General features: G+C 47.9%; 1 protein-coding gene across 1 annotated transcript; it reads right to left on the bottom strand.

The window, feature by feature from the left end:
- Positions 1–12,714: 12,714 nt before the first annotated feature.
- On the bottom strand, positions 12,715–14,701 carry LOC143776900 (E3 ubiquitin/ISG15 ligase TRIM25-like). Its single transcript, XM_077266721.1, has one exon. It carries the CDS (start codon positions 14,699–14,701, stop codon positions 13,094–13,096), a length of 1,608 nt encoding a protein of 535 aa, XP_077122836.1. The 3' UTR covers positions 12,715–13,093.
- Positions 14,702–19,738: the final 5,037 nt, after the last annotated feature.

Raw genomic sequence — 19,738 nt, 5'->3', positions numbered from 1 at the left:
CTGTTATCAGCCATTTCTCTAAATCGGTCTTCATTTTGCAATTTTTCTTTAAATGGTCCACTTTTTTCTTGGATAAACGCTTTTCTTACCTACAGGTCATTAATTTCAAGCTTCAGCCTCTTTACCTCCGCCTGGAATTGCGTCTTCCTGGGTCTGGAGGCGCCTGCAGCTTTTGCGCTTGTGCAGCGCAGCTCCTCCCGGAGCCTTCTCAATCTCTTGCTTGCTTCTTCATACTCACGAAGGTGGCTCATGACCCGGGAGGCATAGGTGGACACAGACTCCCGGGGTCTCTGCAGCGCCCAACCCTCCTCAGTGAGGTTGGCCTCACCTCCGTGAGCACTCAGCTTTCCTCCGGAAGGGCCGTCATCCTGCACGCTAGCAAGCTTCTCCTCCATGGAAGCCTTGCGGCTTCTCTGGGTCTCTGCAGACCTGGGGGGAGTAGGAGCCACATTGCTGCGACTCCTGGTGGAGCGTCTCACCCCCGAATCTTCTGATGTGCAGGCTGGTTGCTGGTTCTTTCTGCCCCCCGCCAGCCTGGTCCGGGAAGCAGAAGCCTGGGACTTGGCCCCCTCATTCATCCCAGGAAACCCACTCACTCCCTGGGTAAGAGAGAGAGCAGGTCCCCGGGCGGAGAGGTGGTGGTTCCCAGGAGCTCAGGAGCACACTGCAGGTTCAGCAGCGACCGCACCCACAATCAACACAGTGAGTAGCAGCTGAGCAGAGCTGCACCCACTATCCTGCTGGAGCAGTCACTGTGCACATACATTACATTACTGATCCTGAGTTACCTCCTGTATTATACCCCAGAGCTGCACTCACTATTCTGCTGGTGCAGTCACTGTGTACATTCATTACTGATCCTGAGTTACCTCCTGTATTATACTCCAGAGCTGCACTCACTATTCTGCTGGTGCAGTCACTGTGTACATTACATTACTGATCCTGAGTTACATCCTGTATTATACCCCAGAGCTGCACTCACTATTCTGCTGGTGCAGTCACTGTGTACATACATTACATTACTGATCCTGAGTATAGCCTATATTATACCCCAGAGCTGAACTCACTATTCTGTTGGTTTTAATTGTAAACTGTATAATACAAGGCAAATCCTGAAATGTAATTTTTCAGATGATTTTTGTGAAGAGGAAACCTCTATAAATACAAATCACCAGAGCACTCAGCAGTAAGAAGTGTTGGGAGACGTCAGCTATTACTGTAATGGCCGCTGTGTCGTCTCTTGTCCCCTCCATGTGTCTCCATCCTGTGGGGTCATTGCTGGTGGTGATGGGAGAGGACTCAGGAGGCGGAGGCGGCAGGGGGAGGAGCCTGCAGGGGAGGAGCTACAGGGGAGGGGATAAAACGTCAGTTGGTGTCTGTGCTGTGAGGGAAAGATGACGCTGCCCCTGAGGTGATTTGTGGCAGAAGTGAGGAAATCCTCCATTTTATCCTTATCAGCCGCCATGTTTGTTCCATTACTTCACCTTAATTAGATTTGGGAAATCAGTGATAATGTTGGAGAAGTAAAATGATCCGGAGGAGAAACATTCAGCCATTATTTGTACTGGGTCCAACATTGTGTTATAATATTCCTGTGTGTGAGGTGACACATCGCAGGGTTATACTCCCTCATGGTGCCCCGACATACAGTGACACACACCCACAGTGCCCCCACATACAGTGACACACACAGTGCCCCGACATACAGTGACACACACCCACAGTGCCCCCACATACAGTGACACCCACAGTGCCCCATCATACAGTAACACACACCCACAGTGCCCCCACATACAGTGACACACACCCACAGTGCCCCCACATACAGTGACACCCACAGTGCCCCGTCATACAGTAACACACACCCACAGTGCCCCCACATACAGTGACACACACAGTGCCCCGACATACAGTAACACACACCCACAGTGCCCCCACATACAGTGACACACACACACAGTGCCCCCACATACAGTGACACACACCCACAATGCCCCCACATACAGTGACACCCACAGTGCCCCGACATACAGTAACACACACCCACAGTGCCCCCACATACAGTGACACCCACAGTGCCCCGACATACAGTAACACACACCCACAGTGCCCCCACATACAGTGACACAGTGCCCCCACATACAGTGACACCCACAGTACCCCCACATACAGTGACACCCACAGTGCCCCGACATACAGTGACACACACCCACAGTGCCCCCACATACAGTGACACACACAGTGCCCCCACATACAGTGACACACACAGTGCCCCGACCTACAGTGACACACACCCACAGTGCCCCCACATAGAGTGACACACACACAGTGCCCCGACATACAGTGACACACCCACAGTGCCCCGACATACAGTGACACACACCCACAGTGCCCCCACATACAGTGACACACACCCACAGTGCCCCCACATACAGTGACACACACAGTGCCCCGACATACAGTGACACATACCCACAGTGCCCCCACACAGTGACACACACAGTGCCCCGACATAGTGACACACCCCCACAGTGCCCCCACATACAGTGACACACACCCACAGTGCCCCCACATACAGTGACACACAGTGCCTCCACAGTGACACACACAGTGCCCCCACATACAGTGACACACACCCACAGTGCCCCCAAATACAGTGACACACCCACAGTGTCCCCACATACAGTGTCCCGACATACAGTGACACACACCCACAGTTCCCCCACATACAGTGACACACACAGTGCCCCCACATAGTGACACACACCCACAGTGCCCCCACATAGAGTGACACACACAGTGCCCCCACATAGTGACACACACAGTGCCCCCACATACAGTGACACACACAGTGCCCCCACATACAGTGACACACATCCACAGTGCCCCCACATACAGTGACACCCACAGTGCCCCGACATACAGTAACACACACCCACAGTGCCCCCACATACAGTGACACACAGTGCCCCCACATACAGTGACACACCCACAGTACCCCCACATACAGTGACACCCACAGTGCCCCGACATACAGTGACACACACCCACAGTGCCCCCACACACAGTGACACACACACAGTGCCCCGACATGCAGTGACACACACCCACAGTGCCCCCACATACAGTGACACACAGTGCCTCCACAGTAACACACACAGTGCCCCCACATACAGTGACACACACCCACAGTGCCCCCAAATACAGTGACACACCCACAGTGCCCCCACATACAGTGACACCCACCCACAGTGTCCCGACATACAGTGAAACACACCCACAGTGCCCCCACATACAGTGACACACACAGTGCCCCCACATACAGTGACACATACGCACAGTGCCCCCACATACAGTGACACACAGTGCCCCCACAGTGACACACACAGTGCCCCCACATACAGTGACACACACCCACAGTGCCCCCACATACAGTGACACACAGTGCCCCCACAGTGACACACACAGTGCCCCCACATACAGTGACACACACCCACAGTGCCCCCACATAGAGTGACACACACACAGTGCCCCCACATAGTGACACACACAGTGCCCCCACATACAGTGACACACACAGTGCCCCTACATACAGTGACACACATCCACAGTGCCCCCACATACAGTGACACACACACAGTGCCCCCACATACAGTGACACACATCCACAGTGCCCCCACATAGTGACATACACACAGTGCCTCCAGAGTGACACACACAGTGCCCCCACATACAGTGACACACACCTACAGTGCCCCCAAATACAGTGACACACCCACAGTGCCCCCACATACAGTGACACACATCCACAGTGCCCCCACATACAGTGACACACACACAGTACGCCCACATACAGTGACACACACAGTGCCCCCACATACAGTGACACACACCCACAGTGCACCCACATACAGTGACACACACACATAATGCCCCCACATACAGTGACACACACACATAATGCCCCCACATACAGTGACACACACAGTGCCCCCACATAGTGACACACACCCACAGTGCCCCCACATAGTGACACACACACACAGTGCCCCCACATACAGTGACACACACACAGTGCCCACATACAGTGACACACACACAGTGGCCACATACAGTGACACACACACACAGTGCCCCCACATACAGTGACACACACACAGTGCCTACATAAAGTGACACACACAGTGCCCCCACATATAGTGATACACCCACAGTGCCCCCACATACAGTGACACAAACACAGTGCCCACACATACAGTGATATACACAGTGCCCCCACATACAGTGACACACACAATGCCCACACATACAGTGATATACACAGTGCCCCCACATACAGTGCCCCCACATACAGTGACACACACACAGTGCCCACACATAAAGTGACACACACAGTGCCCCCACATACAGTGACACACACAGTGCCCACACATACAGTGATATACACAGTACCCCCACATACAGTGACACACAATGCCCCCACATAGTGATATACACAGTGCCCCCACATACAGTGATATACAGTGCCCCCACATACAGTGACACACACAGTGCCCCCACACACAGTGATACACCCACAGTGCCCCCACATACAGTGACACAAACACAGTGCCCACACATACAGTGATATACACAGTGCCCCCACATACAGTGACACACACAATGCCCACACATAGTGATATACACAGTGCCCCCACATACAGTGACACACACAGTGCCCCCACATACAGTGACACACACACAGTGCCCACACATAAAGTGACACACACAGTGCCCCCACATACAGTGACACACACACAGTGCCCACACATACAGTGATATACACAATGCCCCCACATAGTGATATACAGAGTGCCCCCACATACAGTGATATACAGTGCCCCCACATACAGTGACACACACAGTGCCCCCACATACAGTGACCAGGGCCACCATCAGGGCCTTACTGGCATATGGGGCCCGGCGAGTAGAGGGGGCCAGCAGCGGCTCCCTCTCTTCTGCTCACCGGGCCTCGGCGGCAGAATCCTGCCGCTGCAGTTACTGATCGTGCAGTAGATTCCGCAGATTCCTCCCGCACAGCAACAGTTAACAGCCACCAGCCAATCACAGGCTGGCAGATGATGTCAGCTCGCACGTCGCCGGGAATGACGGTTCGCACCTCAGATGAATGTAGCAGAGGACACCGTTGGACCTCGGCCAGGCAAGAAGAAACTTAAAAAAAAGCTGTACTATGGAGTGCATTATACTACTATGGGGGTGCATTATACTGCTATGGGAGTGCATTATATTGCTATAAATGACTATGGGGTGAACTATATTACTATATATGACTGGGGGTGCATTATACTACTATATATGACTATGTGGTGCAATATACTATTATATATGATTATGGGGCTGCATTATACTATCCAGAATCCGTCCTTTCCTCAACCCTGACTTTGCCAAAATGCTTGTGCATGCCCTAATCATCGCCCGCCTCGACTACTGCAACATCCTCCTCTGTGGCCTACCTTCTAACACTCTCGCACCGCTCCAGTCTGTCCTTAACTCTGCTGCCCGACTAATTAATCTCTCTCCTCACTACACTCCTGCTTCCCCTCTTTGCAAATCCCTTCACTGGCTCCCAATTTCCCAGCGTATCCAGTTTAAACTACTAACACGGACCTACAAAGCCATCCATAACCTTTCTCCTCCGTATATTTCCAAACTAATCTTTCAATATCTTCCCTCACGTAATCTCCGGTCCTCCCAAGACCTCCTACTCTCCTCCACGCTTATTTGCTCCTCACCCAATCGCCTCCAAGACTTCTCCCGAATATCCCCCATCCTCTGGAATTATGTGCCCTAACACGTCTGGTTATCCACCACATTTGGATCCTTCAAACGGAATCTGAAAACCCACCTCTTCCTGAAAGCTTACAACCTGTAATGACCACAAGGCCATCTCAACACCATCGGAGCTACTGTAACCCCCGACCTACTGTCTCCTTCCCCATAATCCTGTAGAATGTCAGCCCGCCAGAGTAGGGTCATCTTCCCCCTGTACCAGTCTGTCATTGTTAGTTTGTTTACTGTAAGTGATATCTGTATTTTGATGTAACCCCTTCTCATGTACTGCACCATGGAATTAATGGTGCTATATAAATAAATAATAATAATAAGGATGACTATGAGGGTGCATTATACTACTATATATAACTGGGGTACAGTATTCTACTATGGATGACTATGGGGTACATTATACTACTATAGATGACTATGGGGTGCATTATACTGCTATGTATGACTATGGGATGCATTATACTGCTATGGGGGTGAATTATACTGCTATATATGACTATGGGGTGAACTATACTACTATATATGACTGGGGGTACATTATAATACTATATATGACTATAGGGTGCAATATACTATTATATATGATTATGGGGCTGCATTATACTAAGGATGACTATGAGGGTGCATTATACTACTATATATAACTGGGGTACAGCATACTACTATGGATGACTATGGGTTGCATTATACTGCTATATATGACTATGGGATGCATTATATTACTATAGATGACTATGGGGTGCATTACATTACTTTATATAACTGTGTGGTGCATTATACTACTATGGGGTGTATACATACACGATATAAAAAGATACAAATGCATGTTTTTCTCAATATCTAACATGAAATCAGAATAAACCTTTCCCGTTTTAGGTCATTTAGGATTACCATATTATCTATATATATAATTGTCTAAGGGGTACTTCCTTCTGTCTGTCTGCAACTTCCGTCACGGAAATGCCGCATCACTGATTGGTCTCGCCAGCTGCCTGTCCTGGCTGCCGCGACCAATCAGCGACGGCCACAGTCCGGCTGAGAATTAGTCCCTCCCTACTCCCGTCCAGTCAGTGCCCGGCGCCTGCTTCATACCCCCCTCCAGTCAGCGCTCACAGAGTTAATGACAGCGTTACCGGACCGCGTTATGCCGCAGGTAACGCACTCCGTTAACGCTGCTATTAACCCTGTGTGACCAACTTTTTACTATTGATGCTGCCTATGCAGCATCAATAATAAAAAGATCTAATGTTAAAAATAATAAAAAAACAAAAACCCTGCTATTCTCACCTTCCGTCGTCCGCTGAGGCGCGCGCGGCTGCTGCCAGCTTCCGTTCCCAGAGATGCATTGCGAAATTACCCAGAAGACTTAGCGGTCTCGCGATACCGCTAAGTCATCTGGGTAATTTCGCAATGCATCCTGGGAACGGAAGATGGCGGCAGCCGCGCGTGCATCGACACAGCTTCGCTGGACGCCGGAGGATGAGTATATAACTATTTTTTATTTTTATTATTTTTTTTTAACACGGATATGGTGCCCACACTGCTATATACTACGTGGGCTGTTTTATATACTGCGTGGCTGCTAGATACTACGTGGCCAGTGTTATATACTGCGTGGGCTGTGGGCAGTGTTATATACTGCGTGGCCTGTGTTATATACTGCGTGGGCTGTGCTATATATTACGTGGGCTGTGCTATATACTACATCGCTGTGCTATATACTACGTGTTATATACTGTTTGGTACGTGGCCTGTGCTACTATGTGGCTGCTATATACATACATACATATTCTAGACTACCCGATGCGTTAGAATCGGGCCACCATCTAGTATTATTAATATTTGCCAAATGCCAGAAAATGAGAGAGAGAATGTTTTAAGGTATTTTTATTACTTACTGCAGTCAAAAGCTTACATACACTAAGATTACTATGCCTTTAAACAATTAATAATAATAATAATAATAATAATAATTTTATTTCTATAGCGACAACATATTCCGCAGCACTTTACATTTTAGCAATTCTGGACTGTCCATATGATTATGTCATGTGTTTGGAAGCTTCTGAGTTAATTAGAGACACAACTATCGATGTATTTTCATGCACACCTGAAACACACTGCTTCTTTGTGTAGCATCATGGGAAAGTCTCAAGAAATCAGCAAAGATATCAGGAAGAAAATAGTGGACTTGTACAAGTCTGGCTCATCCTTGGGTAGAATTTCAAGATACCTGAAGGTACCTCGTTCATGTGTACAAACAATTATATGCAATTGCAAACAAGATGGGAATGTCCAGCCATGATACCGCTCAGGAAGGAGACGAGTTCTGTGTCCCAGAGATGAACGTGCTTTGGTCCAATATGTACATATCAACCCAAGGACAAAAGCAAAAGACTTTGTGAATATGATGGCGAAAGCCGGTAAGATTGTTTCAATATCCACAGTGAAACGAGTACTGTATCATCATGGGCTAAAAGGCCTCTCTGCCAGGAAGAAGCCATTAATCCAAAACAATGTTTTGGAGTGGCCATCACAAAGCCCTGATCTAAGTCCTATTGAAAATGTATGGGCAAAGCAGAAAAGGCCGGTGCAAGCAAGGCGACCTACAAAACTGGATCAGCTACACCAGTTTTGTCAGGAGGAATGGGCCCAAATCCCGACCAACTATTGTGATGAAGCTTGTGGAAGGAAATCCCAAATGTCTGTACCAAGTCATTCAGTTTAAGGGCAATGGAACCAAATTGTAATGAAGTGTATGTAAACTTTTGACTTTGCAGTAAGTAATAAAAATGCCTTAAAACATTCTCTCTCTCATTATTCTGGCATTTGGCAAATATTAATAATTATGGTAATCCTAATGGACCTAAAACGGGAAAGGTTTATTCTGATTTCATGTTAGATATTGAAAAAAAACATGCATGTCTCCTTTTATAAAATGTATGTAAGCTTCTACTTTCAACTCTATTTGTGTATATATATATATATATATATATTTATCTTAAAGTATATTTCCTTGGAAAACTATGTGTTCCTCAACCAAGAATCTGCAAAAACCCTAGTCCATGCCCTCATCATCTCTCGCCTTGACTACTGCAACCTCCTGCTCTGTGGCCTCCCCTCTAACACTCTCGCACCCCTCCAATCTATTCTAAACTCTGCTGCCCGACTAATCCACCTGTCCACCCGCTATTCCCCAGCTTCTCCCCTCTGTCAATCCCTTCACTGGCTCCCCATTGCCCAGAGACTCCAGTACAAAACCCTAACCATGACGTACAAAGCCATCCACAACGTGTCTCCTCTAGGGTTGAGCGAAACGGATCGTTCATTTTCATAAGTCGCCGACTTTTGGCAAAGTCGGCGTCTCATGAAACCCGACCCGATCCCTGTGTGGGGTCGGCCATGCGGTACGCGATCTTGGCGCCAAAGTCGCGTTTCGTATGACGCGTTTAGCGCCATTTTTTCAGCCAATGAAGGAGTGTGGGCAGAGTGATGACATAGGGGTTAGGGGCGTGCACGGCTATCATCATTTTATCGCTTGTGCGCAGTAGGGATTTGCAATGTGTAACACGAGATTTTCTGTGCTGGGACGGAGGGGAATATGGGACAGAGGGGAATATGGGACGGAGGGGAATATGGGACGGAGGGGAGAGAGAGAGAGAGAGAAAAAAAAAAAAATCCCCATTGACGTGCATAGGGTTTCGTGTTCCGGCCGATCCTCGACTTTTCGCAGTAATCGGCCGATTTCGCCCGACTCGACTTTTCAAAAAGTCGGGTTTCGCAAAACATGACTCGACCCTAAAAAGGAAAAAGGTCAAGGTCGCTCAACCCTAGTCTCCTCCATACATCTGTGACCTCGTCTCCCGGTACTTACCTACACGCAACCTCCGATCCTCACAAGATCTCCTTCTCTACTCCCTCTTATCTCCTCTTCCCACAATCGCATACAAGATTTCTCTCGCGCATCACCCCTACTCTGGAACCCTCTACCACAACACATCAGACTCTCGCCTACCATCGAAACCTTCAAAAAGAGCCTGAAGACCTACCTCTTCCGACAAGCCTACAACCTGCAGTAACCACCGATCGACCAAACTGCTGCATGACCAGCTCTATCCTCGCCTACTGTATTCTCACCCATCCCTTGTAGATTGTGAGCCTTCGCGGGCAGGGTCCTCTCTCCTCCTGTACCAGTCATGACTTGTACTGTTTAAGATTATTGTACTTGTTTTTATTATGTATACCCCTCCTTACATGTAAAGCGCCATGAAATAAATGGCGCTATAACAATAAATAATAATAATAATAATAATAAGTGACATTGCTCTATATAAAAGCTCATGTTAAAATCTCACTGCAATTGATTAGCATTCGCATTGAAATCGGATTGTACTTGAAAATCACATGACACTCGTCCCACTTTTCTAGACAGAAATTGGACCATTTTTTTTAAGGATGATGGGTATGAGTCCTAAAACTACACGTACCACAAGTATGACACGCAGTCCTGATAACACTGGTTTATCCAGTACTGGTAAAGTCAGAACTTGTGAAATTTGCCTAAGACACAGCGATCGCTTTACTGCACCCCTTACTGGTAGGATATATATATATATATATATATATATATATATATATATATATATATATATATCAGTAACATGCTCCATAACGATGCATCATTCAAGAGGCGAGAACTGTACATGAACCATAGATGCATTCAGCAATGATGCTGTATAATCAAAGTGTGCAAAGAGAAACAACGTAATGTAACAATGAAGCACAATATAAGAAAATAAAGACAGGAGCAAATTGATTTTATTATAATTATATTTTACTTACGGTAAATCTCAAAAATATCCAGCAGTTACATATATAAATCTGATGTCCCCAAAAGTGATACAAAGTGGCATGAAATAAGGCACGTTTCATGTTATTGGGTCATTATCAAAACAATAAGGGCAAGCCCCCCAAAATTTACACCCACAGTCGAGTTCAGGTGGTCAGAAATATCTGAGAATATATAATTCTATTGTACAGGATAAAGATGGGGCTCCGAATTTATAATGAGGAAATAGTAAATATACAATGTGGCTTCAATGAGAAGACCCCCAAACACATCCAGCACTGCAAACAGAAACCGATAAACCCTTATTCCTCCCTATTGTAATTTTATGACCCTGGAATAAATTTGCTAATATTTTACCTCTTCGCAAGAGCTGGAAATTTCTCATCTCTACTCATAAGTATTCACTCATATGACTGAAGGCCCCGTCACACACAGCGACGCTGCAGCGATACAGACAACGATGCCGATCGCTGCAGCATCGCTGTGTGGTCACTGGAGAGCTGTCACACAGACCGCTCTCCAGCGACCAACGATGCCGAGGTCCCCGGGTAACCAGGGTAAACATCGGGTTGCTAAGCGCAGGGCCGCGCTTAGTAACCGATGTTTACCCTGGTTACCAGCGTAAAAGTAAAAAAAACAAACAGTACATACTCACCTTCGCGTCCCCCGGCGTCCGCTTCCTGCACTGACTGAGCGCCGGCCCTAACAGCAGAGCGGTGACGTCACCGCTGTGCTGTGCTTTCACTTTACGGCCGGCAGTCACAGTCAGTGCGGGAAGCAGACGGCAAGGGACCTGACGGACACCGGAATGTGAGTATGTACTGTTTGGGTTTTTTTACATTTACGATGGTAACCAGGGTAAACATCGGGTTACTAAGCGCGGCCCTGCGCTTAGTAACCCGATGTTTACCCTGGTTACCAGTGAAGACATCGCTGAATCCGTGTCACACACACCGATTCAGCGATGTCAGCGGGACCTCAACGACCAAAAAAAGGTCCAGGCCATTCCGACACGACCAGCGATCTCACAGCAGGGGCCTGGTCGCTGGTACGTGTCAAACATAGCGAGATCGCTACTGAGGTCGCTGTTGTGTCACAAAACTTGTGACTCAGCAGCGATCTCGCTAGCGATCTCGCTATGTGAGACGGGGCCTTTACTCTGTGATCACATCCTGCACAATGTCCTCTATGTATGAGAAATGTTCAATTACAATGTAAGAATAGTATATTAACAATCACAATCTACTCACAGTATATAAAGGTTTTGCATCAGATACAAATCTGCACAGCGCAGAATCTGTTGCAGAAATGTCACATTTTCACAGCAACTTTTAGGCTATGTGCCCCCGTTGCAGAAATGCTGCGGAAATGTCCACAGCATTTCCACAACTCTCTGCCACGGGTAAAACGCATGCGGAATTTCCCATGCGTTTTCCTGCAAAACACAAGCGTTTTTAGCTTGCAGAATCCTTGCGTTTTTCCAGGGATTTAAAGCATCGCTTGAAAAAGTGATTGACAGTTTGGTCACACTTGTCAAGCATAGTGCTTGACAAGTGTGACCAACTTTTCACTATTGATGCTGCCTATGCAGCATCAATAGTAAAAGATAGAATGTTAAAAATAATAAAAAAATATTGTTATTCTCACCTTCTGACAGCCCCCGATCTCCTCAGCGGCGCTCCTGGTACGTTCCGTTCCTAGGGATGCTTTGCGCAAAGGACCTTTCTGACATCACGGTCGCGTGACCGTGACATCATCCCAGGTCCTTCGTGCAATGCATCCCTGGGAACGGAAGCCGCCGCATGCACCGCTGAGAGGCGGGAGGACTCCGGGGGCCATCAGAAGGAAAATCCGCAGCATGAGCACAGCAACTGCGGAATCCCATAGGATTGCGTGGGAATGCGGTTTTTAAGCATTTTTATGCGTTTCCGCTGCAGCAAAAAACGCGGCAGAAAGGCATAAAAAAAGCAACATGGCTACACAGCCTTACTCACTGCTATGGAAAGAGTAAGGTCCGCAGCCATACCTGTCGCAGTATTTGCAATAAAACACATTTTTGGGCAGATTTTCATGAACCTTTAGTTCAATGTGTAAATTTACCCTTGTTTCAAAACATGTTTAAAATATAGTTTGTTTAGTACTCGAGGTATTACTACGAATAATGGCTATGACACACAGGTAAGTGATCCACAAGGACTATAGAGCCGCACATTGGCATCAGTCCCCAAACTTCCAATATCATCTCTAATACACAGCTAAATGTAATCACCAAGTGCCTACACAACAGATAATCCACCCATGCGATATAGTCATAAGGCCAGCAGTCATATAGGGATCATCAACTGTAATCCTTAATATTAATCCCATTAGAGAATAATCGAGCATTCTCTAGTGGAAATCTTAGATCATGAATGATGGTTTCTTCCAGTTTCTGCTTCCCCCCAATATCTTTATAGAATCACTCCATACACATAATGCAGCATGAAGGGGCTCGGAGAAGGTGGCAGTGAAGGTGTGTAAGTGTCTGATGGGGTCACACAGCTCATAAAAGGACAACTGCCCGGCCTCATAATCCAGACATATCCTGAACCTATCACTGGAGATGTCATGTAACTGGATATGTTTACTATCATATGTCACTGAATACTGATTATATAAACTCCCCAGACTCCAGGACTTGTTATTATTTCCAATCAGTGACTGATCTCCCCTCCTGTCTATACTGGGATAACACATCCCCACCATCCACAACTCTGATCTTCTGCCCTCCACATCCCAGTAATGTCGTCCTGAGGTAAATCCTCTCCTGCTCATCACCTGATTATAATCCTTGAATCTCTCTGCTGTTTCTGGACGTTTCTGCTTCACTCCTGTCCAGGTTGCAGTTTTCAGGTTGTCTGATATAAGGAGATTATTATCAGCTGTGGTTACATCCAGTAATATGTCTGCAGGATTCACCACATAGATCCCGCTCCTTATCCCTATTATTATGTCACATAATGTGTGTAATGTGTGTGAGATCACAGACACATCCAGGTCATCTCCATCATGAGGCTGTTTATCATGTCCGCCTGTGTCCTCATCACCTCCCTCCTCCTCAGGATCACACAAGTCACCGTTGTCTGGATCCTGTAAGACAGTCAGTGGATCCATCATGTTACACAGCTCCTCAATGTGTCTCATCTTCCTGGACAGCTCGTCCTTCTTTATTTCCAGCTGATGGATCAGAGCAGACAGTGACAGTGACTCTTCCTTTTCCTGCCTGGAGATCTCACTCAGGACCTTCTTCTCCAGGTCGTCCACCCGTCTCCTGATGTCTGTACACAGGGCAGTGACTCTCTCAGCTTCTCCAGCTGCTTGTTCTGGAGCTTTTCTCCTGTGCTTCTCCAGACTCTGGACTTTCTCCTCGATGTCATTGGTCTTTGTGATAAGTTTCTGGAGGACATTTCTCAGTTTCTTCTTCTTCTTCTGAGAGGCCTCATTCAACATCTCTACTTGATGTACCCGATGTTCTCCTGCTGAACAATAGACACAGATACAAGCAGCGTCCTCAGTGCAGTAATATTCCAGGATCTTCTTATGTAGAGAACATTTCCTTTTCTCCAGAGAAGTGGTGGGATCAGATAAGACGTGTTCTGGTGATTTGCTGTGAGCTCTCAGGTGTTTATCACACAGAGAAGCCTCACAGTGTAGACAGGATCTAACAGCAGGTACCGGAGAGTCCATACAGTAAGTGCAGCAGATCCCATTTTCCATCTGTGTTGGTGAAGTAAACAGGAATTTCTCCATTACTTTTCGCAGAGCTATATTCCTCATCAGTGCCGGCCGCTCTTGAAACTCTTCTCTGCATTCAGGACAGGAATAAACTCCAGACCCTTCCTGTGTATCCAGCACACGATCAATACAGACCCGGCAGAAGTTGTGTCCACATCTCAGCATCACAGGATCTGTATAAGTGCTCAGACAGAAGGAGCAGTCCAGCTCTTCTCTCCGATCAGCAGATGCCATGGCTGACAGAGGAAAAGAGAAACTACAATTCAAAAAAAGGCGGACTTTATATTGTGTACACAGGGGAGGGCTGAGGAGCAGAAGGTCACTTACTATTAACCTGTTAATGGACACTTGTGAAAATCACATCTTATATCTGCTGTAAATTTCGTGTCTACATTGTGGCCACATGTAAGGATTGAATATATTGAAAGCCAACATGGACAATATCGATAATACGTGTAATATGAATGACTGAACTCACAGTTTGATCCACAAACACTGGATAGCACTAAGGCTATGTGCACACGTTCAGGATTTTTTGCGTTTTTTCGCTATAAAAACGCGATAAACCCACGAAAAAAGTGCATACATTAAGCATCCTATTAGAATTCAATTCGCAATTTTTGTGCACATGTTGCGTTTTTTTCTGTGGCGGAATCACGTTCCCGAAAAAAACGCAGATTATTCATTCCTTGTGCAGAATCGCGGGGATTCAGCACACATAAAAATGCATTGATCGGCTCACTTTCCGCATGTAGCTATGCCCACCATGTGGGAAGTAAGTGGATCATGTGCGGTTCGTACCCAGGGTTGGAACCATATAATTGTTAAAAAAAAAAATTAAAATAATAAATTGTAATATTCTCACCTTCCGGCATCCCTCGCAGCGTTCCCGCTCCTCGAAATGCTTCCGTTCCCAGTGATGCTTTGCGGCAATTACCTGTGATGACGTGGGTCTCGCGAGACCACTACGTCATCTGAGGTCATTGCCGCTAGGCATTATTGGGAACGGGAGCATCGCGAGGAGCAGGAAGACTGCCGGGGACGCCGTAAGGTGAGAATATCATGATTTATTATTTTTTTAATTATTTTTAACATTAGATCTTTTTACTATTGATGCTGCATAGGCATCATCAATAGTAAAAAGTTGGTCACACTTGTCAAACACTCTGATAAGTGTGACCAACCTGTAAATCAGTTTTCCAAGCGATGCTACAGATCGCTTGGAAAACGCTAGCATTCTGCAAGCTAATTATGCTTGTAAAACGCTAGTGTTTAGGGGGAAAACGCGTGCCAATTCCTCTTGCGTTTTACCTGCGGCACAGTTGCGGAATTGCTTCGGAAATTTCCACGGCAATTCCGGACATGTGCACATAGCCTAAAGGTTTTCAAAGAGATAGAACATGTGTAAGAAGGAAGACCGGGCTGTTGGTACCTGTGCAATACCAGTTATGGAACTGCCAAGGCTGCGTCCAGTGTTACAGGGGGGGAAGGAAATAGGAGCCAGACAGGACACATGACCTGGAGAGAAGCGGCATGGTGAGGGGGATGAGAGAGAGTGTAGATTGTGAAAGGCCAGAAAGTTCCCACTGGAGGAAGGAGAAGGCAGGGGCCGAGGTGAAGCATGGAGCAGAGACTCAGGAGGGGTTCAGTGAGGGCTTCCGAGTAGCAGTGAGCGTGCAGAGAGTTGGGCGCTGAGCGAAGCAGTGCAGCGCGGCACGGGTGCTCTGAGGAACGGGCACCAGGAGCAGCATTGTGGGGTTTGTGTTCAGCTATCAGTGGGTGTGCAGCAGAGCACACTGAGTTGAGACTTGTGCAGAGCTTCACACTTCGGCTCTGCAGATTAATGGACTAGGGGCTCAACGAGCAAAACCGGTGGCCGCCCGTTGCCACCAGAAGCGGTACCGTGTGTTGGACGGGGAAGCCTGAAGACGCAGTGTCGGCCTCCACTGGCATTCCATATCCCATCGGACCGCACGCGACAAAAGGACAGTGGAGTCACGATAGTTGAGTTAAGAAGTAACCCCAAAATGTAATCCTATATCCTGGGATGAGAATGATTATATAGGGGGTATGCCTCTCTCAGAGAACAGAGATCTAGGCCAAATCGCCCACCAGACAGGCTCAAAAGTGAGTGTTGGACTTGCGGAAAGATGGGACACATGTCAAGGAGTTGCCCTACATGAAACAGCCAACGACGAAGATTCGCCTACTCCTCCAACGGTCATGCCCACTGGTGAAGACGGTCCTTGGACAGGGAAGCATGCCCCCAAGGAACAGAGTGGAGAGAAAAAGTGACCATGGAGGTTGGAGAGTGACCATGGAGGTTGGACAGAGACTTAGAAGAAATGGTACAGTGAGCAGAGGAGAGCCTCACCCAGAGCAAGGCAGAGCCATGGAGTCGGATGCCGAGAACTGAGGGAGAAGGTGTCATTTGCCTGCAGTGAGATGTCTGCATTACTCAGGAGCACGGAGGTGAATTGGGTGGAGCTGGTGTGCGCCCAGAAAGTTGAATATGACAGCAGTCCCAGTGAAGAGGAGGAGGTAGGGCTCACATCTAGTGCACAGATGACTTAGTGGAGGAGGACATTGAATGCCATGGAGGAGAGCCAGGTGTCGAAATTCTGCATGAGATACCTGAAGTTCTGAGTACTCCTGATGAGAAAATTCAAGAGGTGCCTCAAAGTACTCAGTGTGTCCACGCTGGTGTCCCACCCATGCGATATGCGCAGAATGATTTTCTTTGGCAAAACGTAGTGCAAGAGAGGCAGAAATGGGTGTGAAAACTGTGGGCATCTGGCCCATCTCTGATGGACAATAAGGGGCACAAAGACTCTTCTTGCTCAAAGACTGGCGAGTTTGAAGAAGGGGGAGTGTGGTGAGATGGATGAGAGAGGACCCCGCATCGAGTGACATGCTGAGTCAGTTCTGAAGGGCCGCTGTATGAAGTCCAGCCTGGAAGTGCAGAAGGAGCGCTTACCCGGGTAGTTCATCATAGTATGTTGCGCCCCTGCCTGTCCACATGGACCGAGGATGGAATTGAATCGCCAAAAGTCATTGACGCCCCCACCTTGCCGGTTCCTGACTTTGACAAAGAAGAGATGCTGGCCTCACCCCCAGGCCTCAACAGTTCCCTGTCTATCACCCCCAGAGAAACGAGCACTGAAGCGCCACTACTTGAAGATACAGGTGTGGTGGACTTGTCGGATCAAAATAGTTCTTTACCGTCCACAACTCAGCCCGAACTACGTCAGTCAGAGCGGACAACAGCTGGAGTGCCTCCTACCCGTTATGAACAAAATCTATTCACCTGGCAACAAATCATTCAAGGAGTGGAAGAATGTGAACGCCTGGTGAAGGAGCTCTCGCCCGTGGAATGGTGAATTAAAAGAAAGGGGCATGTAAGGAGAAAGACCAGGCTGGGGGTGCCTGTGCAATACCGGGTCCAGAACTACCGAGGCTGCATCCAGTGTTGCAGGGGGGAAGGAAATGGGAGCCGGACAGGACCCATGACCTGGAGAAAAGGGGCGTGGTAAGCAGGAGAATGAGAGAGAATGTAGCGCGGGAAAAGCCAGAGAGTTCCTGCCGGACAAAGAAGGCAGGGGCCGACTGCGCTCTGCGAATTGAGATGAAGCGTGGAGCAGAAACCCGGGAGTGGTTCAGTAAGGACTCCCGAGTAGCAGTGAGAGTGCAGAGAGTCAGGCGCCGAGTGAAGCAGTGCGGCGCGGGTGCACTGAGGAACGAGCACTAGGAGCAGCATGGTGGGGTGTATGTCCAGCTATCGGCGGGTGTGCAGCGGAGCAGACACCAAGTAGAGACTTGTGCAGAGCTTTACACTTCAGCTCTGCATATTAATGGACTAGGGGCTCAATGGGCAAAACTGGTGACCGCCCATTGCCGCCAGAAAAGGGACCATGTGTTGGGCGGGGAAGCCTGAAGACGCAGTGTCAGCCTCCACAGGCTTTCCATCACCCATTGGACCGCACCTGACTAAGGCTACTTTCACACTAGCGTCGTGCACTGCACGTCGCAATGCGACGTGCCGACGCAGCGACGCTAGCGTTGAAAGCGCCGCACAACGGGGGCAGCTGATGCAGTTTTTCAATGCATCCGCTGCCCCATTGTAAGGTCCAGGGAGGAGGGGGTGGAGTTCTGGCCGCGCATGCATGGTCGGAAATGGCGGACACGACGCACAAAAAAAGTTACATGTAGTTTTTTTTTGTGCCGACGGTCCGCCAAAACACGACGTATCCGTCGCACGATGGATGCGACGTGTGGCAATCCGTCGCTAATGCAAGTCAATGGAGAAAAAACGCATCCTGCAAGAACTTTTGCAGGATGCATTTTTTTCTCCAAAATGGACGGCTAGTGACGTTTAGCGACGCTAGTGTGAAACTAGCCTTAAGGACAGTGGAGTCACAATAAGTTGAATTTGATAGAAAGGCTGTTGGGTTGTATCACAATTACATTTAGCACCTGCTTTCCCCCTCCCTGTTACCTCCCTGTTATCCCTTTGTTATCTCCCTGCTAGGAGTTTATTGCTGTAAATTAAACCTCACTCTTGTTAACCCTTCTTGCTCTGAATCCCTGCATCACTGTATCCTTCTACCTGCTTACACATGTGCTGTGGTGGGGGTCATAAAAGGCAGGAAAGCAATTGTGTCTTGTGCTGGTGCCTTTTGTTCTTATCTCCAGCCTAAATGGAATTTGAACCTGTCCTCAAACCTTTTTGGCACAAAGAACTTTTGGCTATATACAGTGGCTTACCTAAGTATTCACACCCTTGACATTTTTCGTGTTTTGCTACTACACAACCTATAATTTCACTGTTTTTTGTTGATGGTTTGCATTAGTTCATGTAAAGAACAAGTGAAGTGATACAGGGGAGAAACATTCAGCCATTATTTGTACTGGGCCCAACATTATGTTATAATATTCCTGTGCGTGAGGTGATACATTGCAGAGTTATGCTCCCTGATGTCTGGTTAGAAATTGGCTGACATTGATATGAGGGAGGCATCAATAATGGCAGCCACAGTGCCCCTACATACAGTGACACACACACACAGTGCCCCGACATACAGTGACCACGCACACACAGTGCCCCGACATACAGTGACACACACACAGTGCCCCCACAGCTGGTTCCCTCTCTTCTGCTCACCGGGCACCAGCGACAGAATCCTGCCGCTTCAGTTACTGAAACTGGCTTCAAAATACGCTTTATTGAGCCATGGTACAGCAGCAACGTTTCGACCACAACTTGGTCTTTGT

This window comes from Ranitomeya variabilis, chromosome 5, assembly GCF_051348905.1.
Source record: "Ranitomeya variabilis isolate aRanVar5 chromosome 5, aRanVar5.hap1, whole genome shotgun sequence".
Classification (NCBI taxonomy): Eukaryota; Metazoa; Chordata; class Amphibia; order Anura; family Dendrobatidae; genus Ranitomeya; species Ranitomeya variabilis.
This window is presented reverse-complemented; position numbering and strand designations above follow the sequence as displayed.

What these genes read in the sequence shown, in the direction of transcription:
- LOC143776900 (XM_077266721.1), bottom strand. Translation starts at nt 14,701, where the DNA reads ATGGCATCTGCTGATCGGAGAGAAGAGCTGGACTGCTCCTTCTGTCTG.